Below are 14,921 nucleotides of genomic sequence, written 5' to 3' on the forward strand. Positions count from 1 at the left end.
CAGGACCCAAGACTTTGTTAATCAGGCCGACTGAGGGCAACCTGCCAGCAAATTACCCAAATGTAATGACTGCAACAGTGAATACACTTGAACATCTACATTTATGGTAAGTGTACACAACTGTACTATTCTCATAGCCCCTTGCAAGAAAATCCCTTTCCAAATCTTTAAGATTTTTTAGGAAATCTTTCAGCTCTTTGGAAACCCTGGCTATCCTCATTCCCTGAGATTTTATCACATTTAATTTTGTGTTTTCTGGATGCTTGCTAGAGGCATGTAATAGGAGATTAACTTTGGTGTTTTTTTTTTATAAAGGATGTTGACAGAGACCCATCAGCTGTATTTTTCTTGACTATTAAATCAAGGAGATCAACCTTTGCTTTGCTGTGTTTTGTGGTAAATTTTAGGAAGTCGGATAAGCTTTCAATAAAGTTTGTTTTACTTCATTCCCTTTCCAAGTGATAAGTATATCATCAATAAATTGATAATAGCAAGCAATATACTCCTGGAACTCAACTTTTATACGGTTTCTTCTTCCCATTTGACTAGTGCTAAATTTGCAAGGCTGGGGACCATTGCTGCTCCCTTGGCTATCCCTGTAATTTGTTTGTAGTATTGGTTCTAAATTTAAAGTAACTATTGTTGAGAAATAATTTTACTAGTTTTGCTATTAGTTCGAGTTCACATGGTAGTGCCCCTGTTTTTCTTGTAAGTTCCTAATAGACGTATATGAGTGAGGTAGCACTGTTTAAAGTGCCTCTACATCAGTGCTAAGCAGACAGCTGTCCTGATCTGTTCTGATGCTCTTAATTGTATGTAAATCTAGAGTATCAAACACAAAGGACTTGCTGTTAGCTGCCAGGGGAGTTTATAAGAACTTCCAAGTAGATGGAGGTAGGTGCCATGATAGAGCCACCACTGGTCTGTAAGGTGGATCCTCAAGACATTTGTGTGGCTTAGGGATTCCAAAAATAAAAGGTACTTTTGAATGGGTAAATAGCAGAAGTTCAAGTAACTTACTCGCCATGAGTTCTTTGTCGTGGAGTATTTGTAGAGTTGCATAAATGCCACTGTAGACAATTTCCACTATCGTCAAGTCAGTTTTGTAATAGTAGTTGACATTACCTAACATATTCCCTGTTTTCCTGCTGTAAGCAGTGGTGTCTGTCACAAGTATTCTTGTACCTTTATCGGTCTTCCTTACTCTTCTATCTTTATCACTGCTTAACTTCACTAGAGCTTTCATCTCTAGTTTGTTAATGTAATAGAATTTTCTCTTACCTTTTTTACTCGTCAAAGTTAATGTCAGCTTCATATTTGGATTCAAAGGCTCTATGAGTCAGGTCTATTGGATGGCAAATTTCTCTTGATCTCTTCCATTTTTTGGCTGGGCTGTAACTGCGGCAATTTATGTCATTGTCCTTTTTGACTTTGTCATGGAAAAACATTTTTATGTTGAGCTTGTGCATATATAGTTTTAAATCCAATATTGTGCTTACAAGATTGTTCCTGCTGCGTGATATAAGGGTCATACCTTTTATTCAGAACTTTCAGTTCCATCTTGTAGAGCAGTTTTGTTGAGTGGTTCCAGACCTTAATCAGGGTTTTGGGTGACTTTTCCTCTGGTAGTAGTGGGTAGAAGTTCTTTATTTCCCTGTTGCCCTGCCAGTTTTTGTCTGTGCGGTTGAGGAATGTATAGGGATGAATTGTTGCCTCGGTGTGAAGTTTGGTGCCTGGTTGATGGTGCTGGCAACATTTCCTGTTGAGCATCTGGTCACTGGTGTGGGCTGACACTCTGTTATCCTGGTCAGGGGTCTTGTCCGTCTTGTATCTATTTGAAAATCCTGTTAAGTATGCTCCCTGAGGCTTGGTGTGTGTAAGGGTTTCCCTGGCAAAAGTGTATGGTGTCACTTTGTGATGTTGGCTGTCCTAGACCATGTGTTTTCACTTACATTGTGCCTTCCTGGGGAGTTCCTTTGTGTTAGTAGATAGTGTCTTGTTGGTGGGGTTGGGTTTCCTTGTTGTGGTAGTCTGAGATCCCTGTGGATCTTTTTACAGTTTTTTCATTCCAACTGTTTTGTCAAAGTTTGTTTTCCTTTCTTTAATGTATTTGTACTTACACCTGTAATCATCGAGTCTTTTTCCTTCTCCCTGTTCTAGTGCCTGGATGGTTGTTTTGGTGGAGGGTTGTTTTGAAGTTGTGCTCAAGCAAGATGTTTACTACCTTTAGCCCCACATCCTGTAATGTTTTGTCCCATTCAGTGGCAAGATTGTTGTCAACATTTTCCAAGATAGGTCTTTTTACCAGTTGTAAGCCTCTGAGTTTCACACTTTTATGATGAACCAACCTTTTCTCATGTTTCATAAAGACACCGTAACTTTAAGGATTAATTCCTCCTTTATGCCGAAAGTTGTCTCAGAATTTACTTTGAACCAGTGCATTATTTTCACTGTGTTCTTTCTTGAATTAAAAAAAAAAAAAAAAAAAAACAGGGGAGTCATATTCTTGTGTGTTTTCTCATAAGGTTTCCATATTATTATTTCATACTCAGGTTGGGGTGTAAATGTAAATAAATAGCAAACAATGATAAACTGTTAGCAAAGGGATGGTCGTGCCTTTCAGGCTAATGGAATTTCAAGAAATAAAGGGTTAAACTACTGGTATTTTTTTATTGGGTGATGGAGTTTATAATCTTTCATATATTGCATGAATTTTCATATTTTACTGGAGTTATGGATTTAAGCCACGGTGGTACAGTGGTAGTGTTGTTGCCTCACAGCAAGAGGTTCTCCTGAACGATTCTCTGCTGGAGTGCCTTCTGTGTGGAGTCTGCATGTCCTCCCCGCGGTCGAGTGGTCTCCGAAAGATATGTGTGAATGGGCATGCCTTCGCTGAAAATTGGGCGTCGAGCTGGCAACTCTGCACCATAAAAAAAAAAAAAATATCTACTGCCAATCATTAGCGGACCGGAGTTCCGCTGTGGCGACTCCTAACCGGGAAAAGCTGAAAAGACAAACAGCTGGAGTCATGGGTTTGATCTTTGGTCAGAAATTTCTGACCTCACACTTGGGATTGGCGGTCATTGGATGAACAGCTTGACATAATCGTGGGGGGTGCTAGTTCTTTAGTTATTGGCTTGGTCTTTGCATTTTTCTCATTCTGCAACTGATGGACTAAACTAGATGGATTCAGATCTGAACTGACTGCTGAGTTTGTATTTATGCCTGATGTCCACAGAGAGCTCAGATACTATATTGACAAAACAAAAGACTTTGTGCTTTGAGCCAGATCTTCGCACCGGATCTTCATTTTTCTAATAGAAAGAAAATGGGATAAACAGTCTCAGAACAGACAGTTGCTAAAAGGTTGTCCCATTCAGTTCATGTTTGATACTGCCACTGTACCTCAGAGGCTAAAGCTCATTCTACCAGAATTATGGCTACTTCTAAGACTTTTGGAGAGGGTTGAAATCTTGAGCTATTCTACTTGATCACCTGTCCACACCCTTCACCAAACAGTAACAAGACTGAGTCCTTTTCAAGTGCCAGAGTAGGATTGTCTGGATCAATTCTCCAGAGCCCCTTGGACTCTGACCCTTAGTCTTCCTCTTCCGTGGTTATCGAGGGTTTAGAAATTGTCCCACATAATTATATGCTTCTTCAACAGTCATTTAATGATGAACACAATACAGCTGTATAAGTAAACATAGCATAACAACAGATGTGCAGATAGATCACTGTTGCAGTACTACAACCCTCCATCCACCTTACCTTGTTTCAGATTTTTTTTTTCCATTTCTGGATTTATTGTGGCCAGGGTAGGGTTCTTTTTTCCCTTTTTCTCTTAGCCTATAAATATCCAAATGATCAGTCTCCCTCTTCTAGAATGGCAAGAAAAGACTGAATTTTGGTACCCATACTTCTGGTGTTATAACAGCATGCTTTTGAGCTTCCTCAGTCTTACTGGCCATGTGAAAGGTTCCCAAAACCTTTAGAATACTGGCTGAACATTGGATCCTTGGCAGAAAATGCCCCATATTGCTATGTGCTACTGCAGCAATCTATTCGAACATCTACTGTTGTGGTCAGTCTATTTACACAATTGTACTTTCACACACTATGCATTGTGGACAGAGTTAAGATTATGAGCATTACAGTAAAAGTTCTGTGTTGTATTTCTTTTTGTGTGACTTGTGAAATACTTTAGTTGTGAGAGTGGGGTATGCAATGTGCATGGACTCTGCTTATGGTTAATGGAATGATGGGCTGTTGGCTCTAAAATACCATTTTTCCAGTTTTGATATTTTTTAAACATTTTACAGTTAATAAGTTAATCAGTTTGCCTGACAAGGTTAACTGCTTTAAAAACGTTTCATTTTTGCACTTCCACCCCCACAATACTATCAAGCCTCCTCCCCAGGGACCTTATTCACCCATTCAGAGGCTCACCTTGCTTGTTCATTACCCTGAGAGGCAAGAATCATCTGTGGGGAGGGGGGATGTTTATGCACTCACCCTGTGCAGCTTGCCTGCTACACTGTCAGCTGCCTACCTCAGGTGCATTTGTCCTACCATGCATGAAAAATCCTCTGGCCAAACCGCATTACGTTTTTTGAGAGTTTAATAAGGGTCCTTCCTGCAGGCAGTTCACAAGCACTCTTGCATATGTTGCAAATTCATGAGGCTAGCTGCCTCTCTTCCCTGCCAGGAAGAACTCTGTCTGGATCACCCCTCCCCAGACCCACCAGTGCAAGTGTTGCTTGTGGAATATGTTATGTGTGGCATTGTCAAAGCTTTATCCTTCTGTGCCATAGGGCCAAGAGTATAAGTGTTTTTGATATGTAATGTTTGTGTATAATTTTTTTTTAAGTTTTTAAAAAGTAGTAGTCAACAGTGAAATTTTACCTCACCAGTTTCTAGTTTCATTGAGAAAAAAAAAGATTTTTCAGTATGGTATCCTGAGTTCTTTAACAAGGGGATGTTAAGTTGTCAATCTCGCCTTCATTCTTGCTGGATGGGTTCGGAGCCGATCCTCGGCTGCTTTAGCTTGAGAACTCCTTTTACCAGCTCGAGGCAACCCTATATCCCATGATGCAAGGCGGAACTACCTCAGATCTCGTTTGCCGCTTAGCGAAAGAGGTCTCCTTTGCCAGCTGAGGTAAGTAATATTGTCTAAAAGCTTAGTTAGGGATTTATTCCCCCCTTTATTACCCTTTTCATAGTGTGTAGTGTTTCTACAGCCCACCCTATTTCCCTTATAGTTAAAAACTTTTAAACTCTTTTCATAGTTGTAAAACAGTTTTAAGTTAGGCCTAGACCCCATTGGTTAATCCCTACCTGTGTGTCTGTCTGTTTGGGGATTAATTGTGTGTTTGTTGGGGTGTGTGTGACTTCTTCCTCTAAGACTATGTCAAAGGAAGGCAAGGTCTCAGGCTTCAAGAAGTGTGACTCGTGCTGTCAGAAAATGTCTCTGACAGACGGTCACACTTCTTGTGTTTACTGGGGCCTTTGCACCTGCAGGACTCCTGTGCTTTGTGTCACTCTTTTAGCCAGAGAGTCCTGCAGGAAAGGAGGAATAAATTGATCCTCCGTGGCTTACTTAAGCCAGAAGGTTCTCCCTCTAAAACAGGGTGTAGTAAACCTTCTAAGCCACGGAAGGTACAGGCTACAGTATTCAAGCCTCCTCCGGTGGCCGAGATCGGCGCCAGCTGGAACCGATCTTTCTGCTTCAAGGTAGTGGGTTCGGCACCGATTGGTTCCGACACCCGGTCTACTGGCCTTTTGTCCCCCGTTCCGACACCGGTCTACTATGTGGCTCAGCTGGAGCCGACACCTTATCCAGCATCGGGCCGAAACCTGGCTCCATCTGGAATTCAGGGACTTGCTCCGATGACTTCGTCGAAGAGATCTCGGTCCCCGCCGTTGGAGAGTATCCACTCGGCTCCGGGGTCTCCTCTTTTGTCGGAGCGGAGCCATCGGAGCCGATCTTGAGATCTTCCAGGCTGTCTGACCACGACTTAGAGAGGGTGGTAAGCAGGCTGTTAAAGTCGCAGGCACTGGCCCAAATGCTCCATAGCCCGTCTCAGCAGACTTGCTATTGTTTCACCTTGAACTTCCTCCTCCGACTCCCCACCAGAGTTCGGCGGGACAGCGACTGTTTCGGCGGAGTCGATACATCCTTCAGCTCCGTCGTCTTCGGCTCCGATCTCCTCCTTGAGACCTTCCTTGGAGGGATCCGGTCGTCAGTTTCCCTTGTCGGCTCCGAGGGGCTAGTGGCATCGGACCCTTGTCCGACCCCGCTCTCCCTCTCGGGCTTTGCTTTTGGCCTCGGCACCGACATCGACCTCGAGCCTTCCTCTCAGTGGGAATTCCTGTATCCTCGGATCGGGATATTCCGGTCTCCGGGAGGAGCCTTTGAGGTGATGAGGAGTGTCCTGGCTCCTGAGCCAGGTCAGCGATCCATCCCTCTAGCTCCTCCCTCTTTGGTGCCTGTAGACACCTCTTGCCAGCCTCTTGCTCTCAGGCCCAGGGATCCATCGCCCCAGGTTTCCCCATTGGGAATTTCCTCCTCTTCGGTTTCTCCTGATCCTGCAGGTGAACCCCCTCGGAAGAGGCGTGCGTGAAACACACAGACTCCCCGAGTCTACTACATCTGATACCGACTTAGATGAGTCGGAGGGTTCCCACGATCCCCTCTGAGGATGTCTCCTTTTCAGACATCCTTGAGCTCCTCAAAGAGACGGGGAATTGGCCATCCATTGCTCCCTCCGAGGATGAGTCGGTATATCTGGAGGCTTTTGGATCCGCACCCTCCACCTCCTGGGTGTCTCCGCCTTCGACCCACTTATGCAGGTAGTGGCTCGGGCGTGGGCAGCTCCAGATTTTGTGGAACCTGTCCCCAGGAGACCATCCAAGTTTATTACGGACAAACAGTTTCTTTCCAAGGGCATCTCTGTGGATGCTATGGTGGTGGCGGCCACTAAGAAGGAACTGGCGGATCCTTCAGTACCTGTCCATCCTCCTAACAAGGATTCTAGGACCATGGACAGGTATGGAAAGCGGATGTTTTCTTCAGCGACCTTTGCTATCGTTAAGCTGAACTACCTTTGTCACTTCACCAGGCTTCAAAGAGATATTCTCAAGGAACTGGGTGAAGTGGTCCAGGATCCTTCTGCTGCTGGGGCTCAAGAAAGATTGCCTCACAGCTAGCAATCCTGAATTCCTTATCCAACTCCTCCATGCGGCTCATATCCTATGCGGCCGATGGAGTTAACAGAACGAGCGAGCACAGGAGTGGCTCTTAGGCGCCAAGCCTGGATGCGGCTTTGTAATTTTGGGACCCTTTAAGGCGTCCTTCACCAATACCTCCTTTGATGGTTCGGCTTTGTTCGGACCTCAGGTGAAGGATACCTTGACCAGGTGTGAGCAGGACGGTAAAACTCTTTCTGCCGTTGGAGTCCATTTTCCACCCTTCTAGACCATATCCCAAGGGTCAGAAGGGAGGGAAGATGTGGTTCCATAAAGCCCAAGGAGCTACACCGGACACACGTGGTCAGTTTACCCCAGAGGCAGAGGGGTAACAATAATGCTGCCCTAGAGGCAGGGGGTCCTCAGAACCAGGGCAACAGGGAGTCTCTTCCTGAAGCCCTTTCAGCACCCCTGAGGTGTTGCCCGACTGTCCACCCTTGGAGGCAGTCGGGGGAAGGATTTCGCTGTACCCAGTAGCCTGGCATTCCCTCTCACAAGATATGTGGGTACAGTCGATCATATCCGAGGGTTACAAAATCCCTTCAAAGGTATCCGTGCCCACTCTACAATCCCTTCCAGACATCTCACCCGGTCAAAGGGATTTGGCAGAACAGGAGGTTTCAAAACTCCTAGGAAAAAGAGCCGTCCAGACTGTTCCGGCAGACCAAGTAGGATCCGGCGTCTACTCGAGATTCTTTTTGGTCCCCAAAAGGACGGGAGATTGGAGACCAATATTAGACCTGAGCAATCTAAACAGATTTGTCAAGAAGGCAAGATTCTGGATGGTCACGCTTCAGTCCATTCTGCCCTTTCTGGGCAAGGACAACTGGATGTGCTCTATAGACCTTCAGGGCGCGTACTATCACATAAAGATTCACAGGCGCTCCAGAAGGTTTCTCCGCTTTCAGCTAGGGACCAGTCATTACCAATTCAGAGCCCTGCCCTTTGGCCTCACTTCAGCCCCCAGAGTGTTTACCAAATGCATGGCAGTGGTCACAGCTCATCTGAGACGTCAAGGATTCCAGGTGTTTCCTTATTTGGACGACTGGCTCCTCTCCGCCACCACCACCAGGTGTCAGCTTCTTCAGACCAGAGACTACACTCTGCAGCTTTGCAGGAGTTTGGGAATTTCAGTAAATTTCGAAAAGTCTTCTCTGCCTTGCCAATCTATCACCTTTATAGGCGCAGAATTAAACACCGTCAAAATGTTAGCCAGACTAACAGATCAAAGAATTCTGGACATCCAAAAATTCGGATTCTATTGCAGAGCAGCAAGGTCAAAGCCAGATTGATACTAAAGGTTCTAGGTCTTATGGCTGCGGCCATTGTTCTTCTACCACTGGCTCGCTTCCACATGCGTCTTCTGCAGTGGATGTTATTCACTCAGTGGTCGTACCACAGTCTTCCGATGAGGCAATCTTAGTCACACAATCGTGCAGAACTCATCTGAACTGGTGGATATCTTCCCTCTTCTTCATCAGGGCCGACCCTTTGTTCCTCCTCCAGTTGCCACAGTTACTACGGATGCCTCTCTGATCGGGTGGGGGCATTATCAGGGCAGGATGGTCCACGGACGTGGCAACCCATAGAATACCATCTGCACATCAATGTCCTGGAGATGAGAGCGGTGCTTTTAACGTTGCAAGCCCCCAACGACTTTCTTCCCACGGGGACTATTGCAGTACAAACGGACAACATGTCCGTGGTCTGGTACTTCAACAAGCAGGGCGGGACCAGGTCCTATCCGTTGTGTCGAGAAGCTCTCAGACTTTGGCAATGGGCAATCTCCTCTCATCGGTTTCTGATAACATCCCGGCAGGTCCAACCTCTTGGCGGACAGGCTGAGCAGATCCATTCTGATGCCTCACGAGTAGTCACACAATCAATCTGTAGTGTGTCAGATTTTTCTGAAGTGGGGCACTCCTTGTTGCAATCTTATTGCTACACCACAAAACAACAAGTGCCCGATTTTTCACCCTCTTTCCCTTCCAGGCCAACCCTGAGAGACTCTCTAACCCAGGATTGGCCCGGGACCTTTTCCTCCTTTTCCCTTGATTCCACAAGTCATTCAGAAAGCCACCGTTTTGAGGCCAAGTTGATTCTCATTGCCCTTACTGGCCTCGACAAATTTGGTTTCCGCCTCTGCATCGTCACCTCCTGGTGCAGCCCTGGCAGCTGGACCCAGTTACGGATCTCTTGATCCACCAGTCGGGTCAGCAGCACCGGGCCATTCATTCTCTCAACCTCACTGCTTGGTTGCTCCACTTCCTTCCCTAGCCAGGCTTCCGATGATCTCTGATTCAGTCAGAGACATCTTAGTGTCTTCTTTAAAGTCGTCCACTAGAACTGTTTATGCTAGCAAGTGGCGGCGTTTTCTGGGCAAATTCCAGGAATATTGATCCTTTACTGCTCCTGTGCATTCTGTTTTAGATTTCCTGGCTGAAGTTTTTCATTCAGGATCTTCTTCATCTACAGTTAAAGTTCAACTGGCTGCTATTTCCAAGTATCATGTTGGCTTGCATGATAATAACATTATGTCTCATAGATTATGCAAGGCCTTTCTGAGAGGAGTTTTTCTCCTAAAGCCGCCGATAAAGCATCCTCCTCCATAATAGGATCTAAATTTAATGTTGGCATCCTTGATGTTACCTCCCTTCTTTCCGTCTGCTTCATGTTTTTTGTAGTTATTGTCCTGGAAAACTATATTCTTACTGTCTATCACTTCAGCAAGAAGGGTTTCGAGATTCAAGCTCTCTGCATTCGCTCCCCTACTTGGTTTTCATAAGGACAGGGTATCCTTAAGAACGAACCCGTCCTTTCTCCCCAAAGTTGTCTCTCAAACCAATATTAACCAATCCATAGATCTACCAGTCTTTTTCCCAAACTATTCTAACAGAGCTGAACAAAAGCTTCATTTTTTGGATGTCCATCGTCAGCTCAGGTACTATTTGCATAGAACTAAACAATTCAGGAAATCGGACCAATTATTTGTCTCCTATGCAGAAAACAGGATAGGTCTTCCAGTTTCTAAAGTGACCTTATCCAGATGGTTGACTTCCACCATTTCCTATGTGTACTCTCTCAGAGGCAAGCAGCTACCTTCTAAACCGAAAGCACACTCAACCAGGAGTCTATCCACTTCTGCAGCCTTTCAGGATAGACTACCCATTGATACCATTTGTGCAGCAGCTACTTGGGCCACGCCTCATACCTTTGTCTCTCATTACAAGTTAGACTTGGCCTCCAGAGACAGGGCCAGTTTTGGTTCCACAGTTCTCAAGAGTCTGTTCCATTGAGCCACCCGGGATACAAGTGCTAGGGATGCGGTCCCATCCAGCAAGAAAGGCGAGATTGACAACTTAACATTTAAGTTATGTACCTACCATAACGTTCCATGTTAGTTGTCTTCTCTACGCTCGTTCCATGTTAGTTGTCTTTCTCTAACCTTCTCTCTCCTCCCTCCTTCCCCCTGGGCTGGACAGATCTTGAAGAGTTCCTATCAGGTTGTTTCCTCCTGAGCATTCATATGAGGACTCTTATTATGAACTTGGTTTTTCCTAATTATGTTAGGTTAGTCCTTAGCAGGGTAGGTTAGCTACCAAACGAGATCTGAGGTAGTTCCGCCTTGCATCATGGGATATAGGGTTGCCTCGAGCTGGTAAAAGGAGTTCTCAAGCTAAAGCAAGTGCGGAGGAGGCGAGAGATCGGCTCGAACCCATCCAGCAAGAGAAGACAACTAACATGGAACGTTATGGTAGGTACATAACTTCTAATTTCTGTTGCACATAAGTTATTTATCAAAAACATGTACTATGGAAGTATAACTGTGAACTTGTGAATCTTTTTATGCATTTCTTATATTCATAAATAGGAGTGACCATGAGAAGATCATTCATCAGAGAACAAACACAGTCCCATTTGATCTGGTATCGGACAATGTAGACGTTTGTGTGCGAGTGGTCAAACCACTTGATGCTACAGAACTGGACCTTGAGACAGTATATGAAAAATACCACCCAGCAGTGCAGTCACTGGCCAATGTTCTTAGCCATTACATCAGCGGCGAGCAACCTAAAGGAATCAAGGAGACAGAAGAAATGTTAAAAGTGGGGGCAGCAGTAACTGGTGTTGGTGAGCTGGTATTAGATAACAACATCATTAAACTACAGCCTCCCAAACAGGGGATGGCCTACTATCTGAGCAAACTTGATTTTGAATCACTAATTCAGAAGCAAGACTCCACTGTGAAACGGTGGAAAGTACTGACCATTGTTTTCAGTGCTATTACTTTTGTTACCATTTTTTTCATTCTGAGAAGACAGTATAGGTTCTTTAAAGAAAAACAAATGCTAAAGAGAATGCAGGACGAGATAAGGGAGCGAAACGCACATCTTTTCCAGGGAGCAGATGGGCATGAAAGGGATGCAGCACTGAATATCTGTGGCATCTGTTTAACTAACAGCAGGTCTTGTGTATTTTTGGAATGTGGGCATGTTTGCTCTTGTGATGATTGTTATAATGCTCTGCCACTACCTAAGAAATGCCCAATCTGTAGAATGTATATTTCAAGAGTAGTTCCTCTGTATAACAGTTAAGAGTCCTATGATGGATACCTGGCAATCATGGTAGCCAGAAGTTTGCTTGTTAATTAATTGTAATTTTCTGCCAGTAGGATGGCATTTTGTCATTTCAGGTGTTGAATAATTGCTTTTCTGCAGGGTTAAATGAGATGTATCCTCTTGTATCCCTTTGTACCCGTTAATTTTGTGTGACAAGGGCCTAACTGAAATTTAAATTTTCCTCTGTGTTTCATGCCAAAGACATCTCTACCATTTTGAACACATTATCAGTGACAGCAGAAGTACACATGGTTATTTCAAAACATCTTTTTATCATGCCTTTTGAGTGATGGAGGTGCTTGCAGTATTAATGCCTTATGTATACAAGGGTTTTTAACTAATTTTAAAGAATGTTACAGACTGATTATTTTGCCCAACAATAACAGTTGTTTTTCCTTGTTTTATTGTACGTTTGTAGCTTATTTAAGAGTTCTGTAGCTGTTGCCATCACTTCTATTGATTGTAGTAATTTATATCTGATGCCAACTCTTCTAAGAATTTCCTATTTAGAGTCTGCTCTATTTTTAAGGTAGCAATTTATGTAGCGCTGCTTATTTATGGAAACATACACTCAGCTTGCAAGGCCTATTTATTCTGTTATAATTTTTGCAGTAAGACCTTCTGTTGCCTTATGTCTTTGATTATCTTCTTTCAACTGTCACCCTTTGCCAAGTTTACTGAATGTTTAAATGTTTTTCTTTCCCCCTTCAATCTGCCGAGATGGCTTTTATAGCTCTGTTCAGTTTCTCTTATTGTTTCCTCAGTATATCTCAAAAAAGTTGTTTGTTGACATGTTTTTGCTTAACCTTAGAAGCTCTACATTCTCTAGTTTCTTTATCCCCAGTTAGATTTGAAGTACCAGATTCTTTATGTATCACTTTTCGTCACAGCTCTAGAAATAAAAGGGCCTGTAAGCATTCTGTTTTGTTTCATAATTAGTAACTAATCATCTTATGGCTGATTTTATACTGTTTGTAGCACCTGAAATGAAAAAGTGAGAAAACAGGAATAAATTCAGAACTGACACAAAAATGCATCAGGGAAAACTCAGCTGCATATATGTGGCAAAACATATATTTATAATAAGTCCAAGAAAGTTGGCCATGAGAGTTGATAGCATTGAGTTTTGTTTGGTACTGTTTTTTTTTTTCCTACTTTAGAGTAGTTAGTAGGCTTTTCAGTCTTTAAGCACTTCTTTCCGTAAAGTGTAAGGGGCAGTAAACTTGAAGGTTTACAGTAAAATGAAAATGTGCAAAAGCCTAAAGCTCAAGGATTTATGTATAGAATTAAATGAGCTTCACTGTGCCCTAAATATTTCTTGTGTAAACATTGCAAGCTACCACTTGCTCAAAAACTTTGCAGTTGCCCCACGAAATAGTCAGATACCCTTAAATACTGTGCATTTTGACAGTATGTACTAGTATTCTGATGTTTATTAGCCCTGATAATGTCATTATTTCCTTAGAATTGTAAGTCAAGCTTGTCGTAAGCTGATGTTTGAAAATCCATTTGCTGAAATTCTCTGCATTTAGTAGTGCAGTACAACCAGTGAATGTGTGTAACTTGGGAAAAGGGATGGGCTCCTCTTGGCGCATGCAGGGGGCCTGTCTTCTCACAAATCTAGCACTTATCTAGGTTAACTTTCATTCAGATGCATTTAAACAGCCAGCGTTGTGTAAATCACTGTTTTATAAGTTATGTTCTATTCATTAAAAGTAGTGGCATGGCTGTTTTTGTTTTCACTCTTAATTTCTGAATTCATGTTTGGCCCACTGTATAATTGCTCAGACTGTCTCTTGGTATGTGGACTTCTTTTAACTATTACATTTTACAATATTATCCTGTTCTGTCTCAGCACGTGCATCTGTGTGTGTACCAGAAATATGTTGTCCTTGTTATCTGATATACTTCCTGTTAAAGTCTGCAACAGGTTATGTGTTCACACTTCTTGTGCACTTGTCTAAACAGTACTGTATTTTTTATCCCTACATGAGTCCTTTAGGATTTGTTGGTCAGGTAGGAAAATGCTGAGACTTCCATAATTTGCAATATAGATGCTTTATTTTTACCCCTTCTTGTCATTGGACCGATGAGAAATTGGGACAGAGTTCAGTATTTTTGTTCAGTGTATTAAGGCTGGTTTCTTAAGCTATCTAACTTGATAATTCAATAAAATATATTTATTTTCTCTATATCAGCCAGTGGTTGTTCCTTTATTACTTTTACAGAAATATTAACACAGATACTCTACAGATGTTTGTCTAATAGGCTGTTACACCAATGACCATATGTTGGTTACAGACTTTCTTTCTGGAAAATGCCTAGATTTCTTGATATAGTAGAGCAGTAAGAAGTTATTTACTCGTTTTCTACACCGTCTGTCAGAGATGTTGTACTACCATATTTCTTTGTAAGACCTAACCAGAGAATAAGGCATAGCATGGTTTTCCAGGGTGGTCATGATATAAGCCCTACCCAAAAAATAAGCCCCAGTTAAGATCATCAACAACACACGATGGGCCTGTTGAATTATAATATAATATTATTGTCACCTGTTGACTGAGGTTATCGTAGTCTGCTCGCCATTTTCAGACCATTCGGACACCCAATTTTTTTCTCTTTGCAGGATGTTGTGAGATTCTTTCACTGGGAGTCTTCCACGTTTCTTACTGTAACCCTAATCATCACTCACACTTGACGGTTGAGATCCTTGCCCCATAAACACTGGCAGGTGTACTTTGATTGGTCCAAGTACAGACAACGCGCGTAAAGCATGTGCACTTGTTAACGAACGGCTGTGGTTGTATCTTCTCTTCTTAACCGATGCCATTTTGTGTTGCCACTGTGGTCTCATAAGTCTTCAATTAACCCCCCCCCCAGACAAGATGAGTGCAAAAAGAAAAAGCTATTCCATCAAGTGCAAGAAAGGAATCGTGGAGGACTCCCAGGGAAAGAATCTGATGGCTTTCTGCAAAGAGAAGAAGTTAGATCTCCGAATGGTCCAAAAATGGCGTGCAGCATACGATAACCTCAGTCAACAGGCCGATAAGGGAA

The 14,921-nt window shown here is 43.2% G+C and overlaps 1 protein-coding gene across 1 annotated transcript in view; it reads left to right on the forward strand.

Annotated features, from left to right (window-relative positions):
* Positions 1-14,059, forward strand: part of MUL1 (mitochondrial E3 ubiquitin protein ligase 1) — a 455,262-nt gene extending 441,203 nt beyond the window's left edge. Inside the window, exon 5 of the mRNA XM_044061726.1 lies at positions 11,120-14,059. Within this exon, the coding sequence (XP_043917661.1) occupies positions 11,120-11,843 (724 nt within the window). The 3' untranslated portion in view covers positions 11,844-14,059. The remainder of the gene's footprint in view (positions 1-11,119) is intronic.
* The last annotated feature ends 862 nt before the right edge of the window (positions 14,060-14,921 follow it).

Source organism: Protopterus annectens, chromosome 2.part0, assembly GCF_019279795.1.
Source record: "Protopterus annectens isolate FY-2018-M chromosome 2.part0, PAN1.0, whole genome shotgun sequence".
NCBI lineage: Eukaryota > Metazoa > Chordata > Ceratodontiformes > Protopteridae > Protopterus > Protopterus annectens.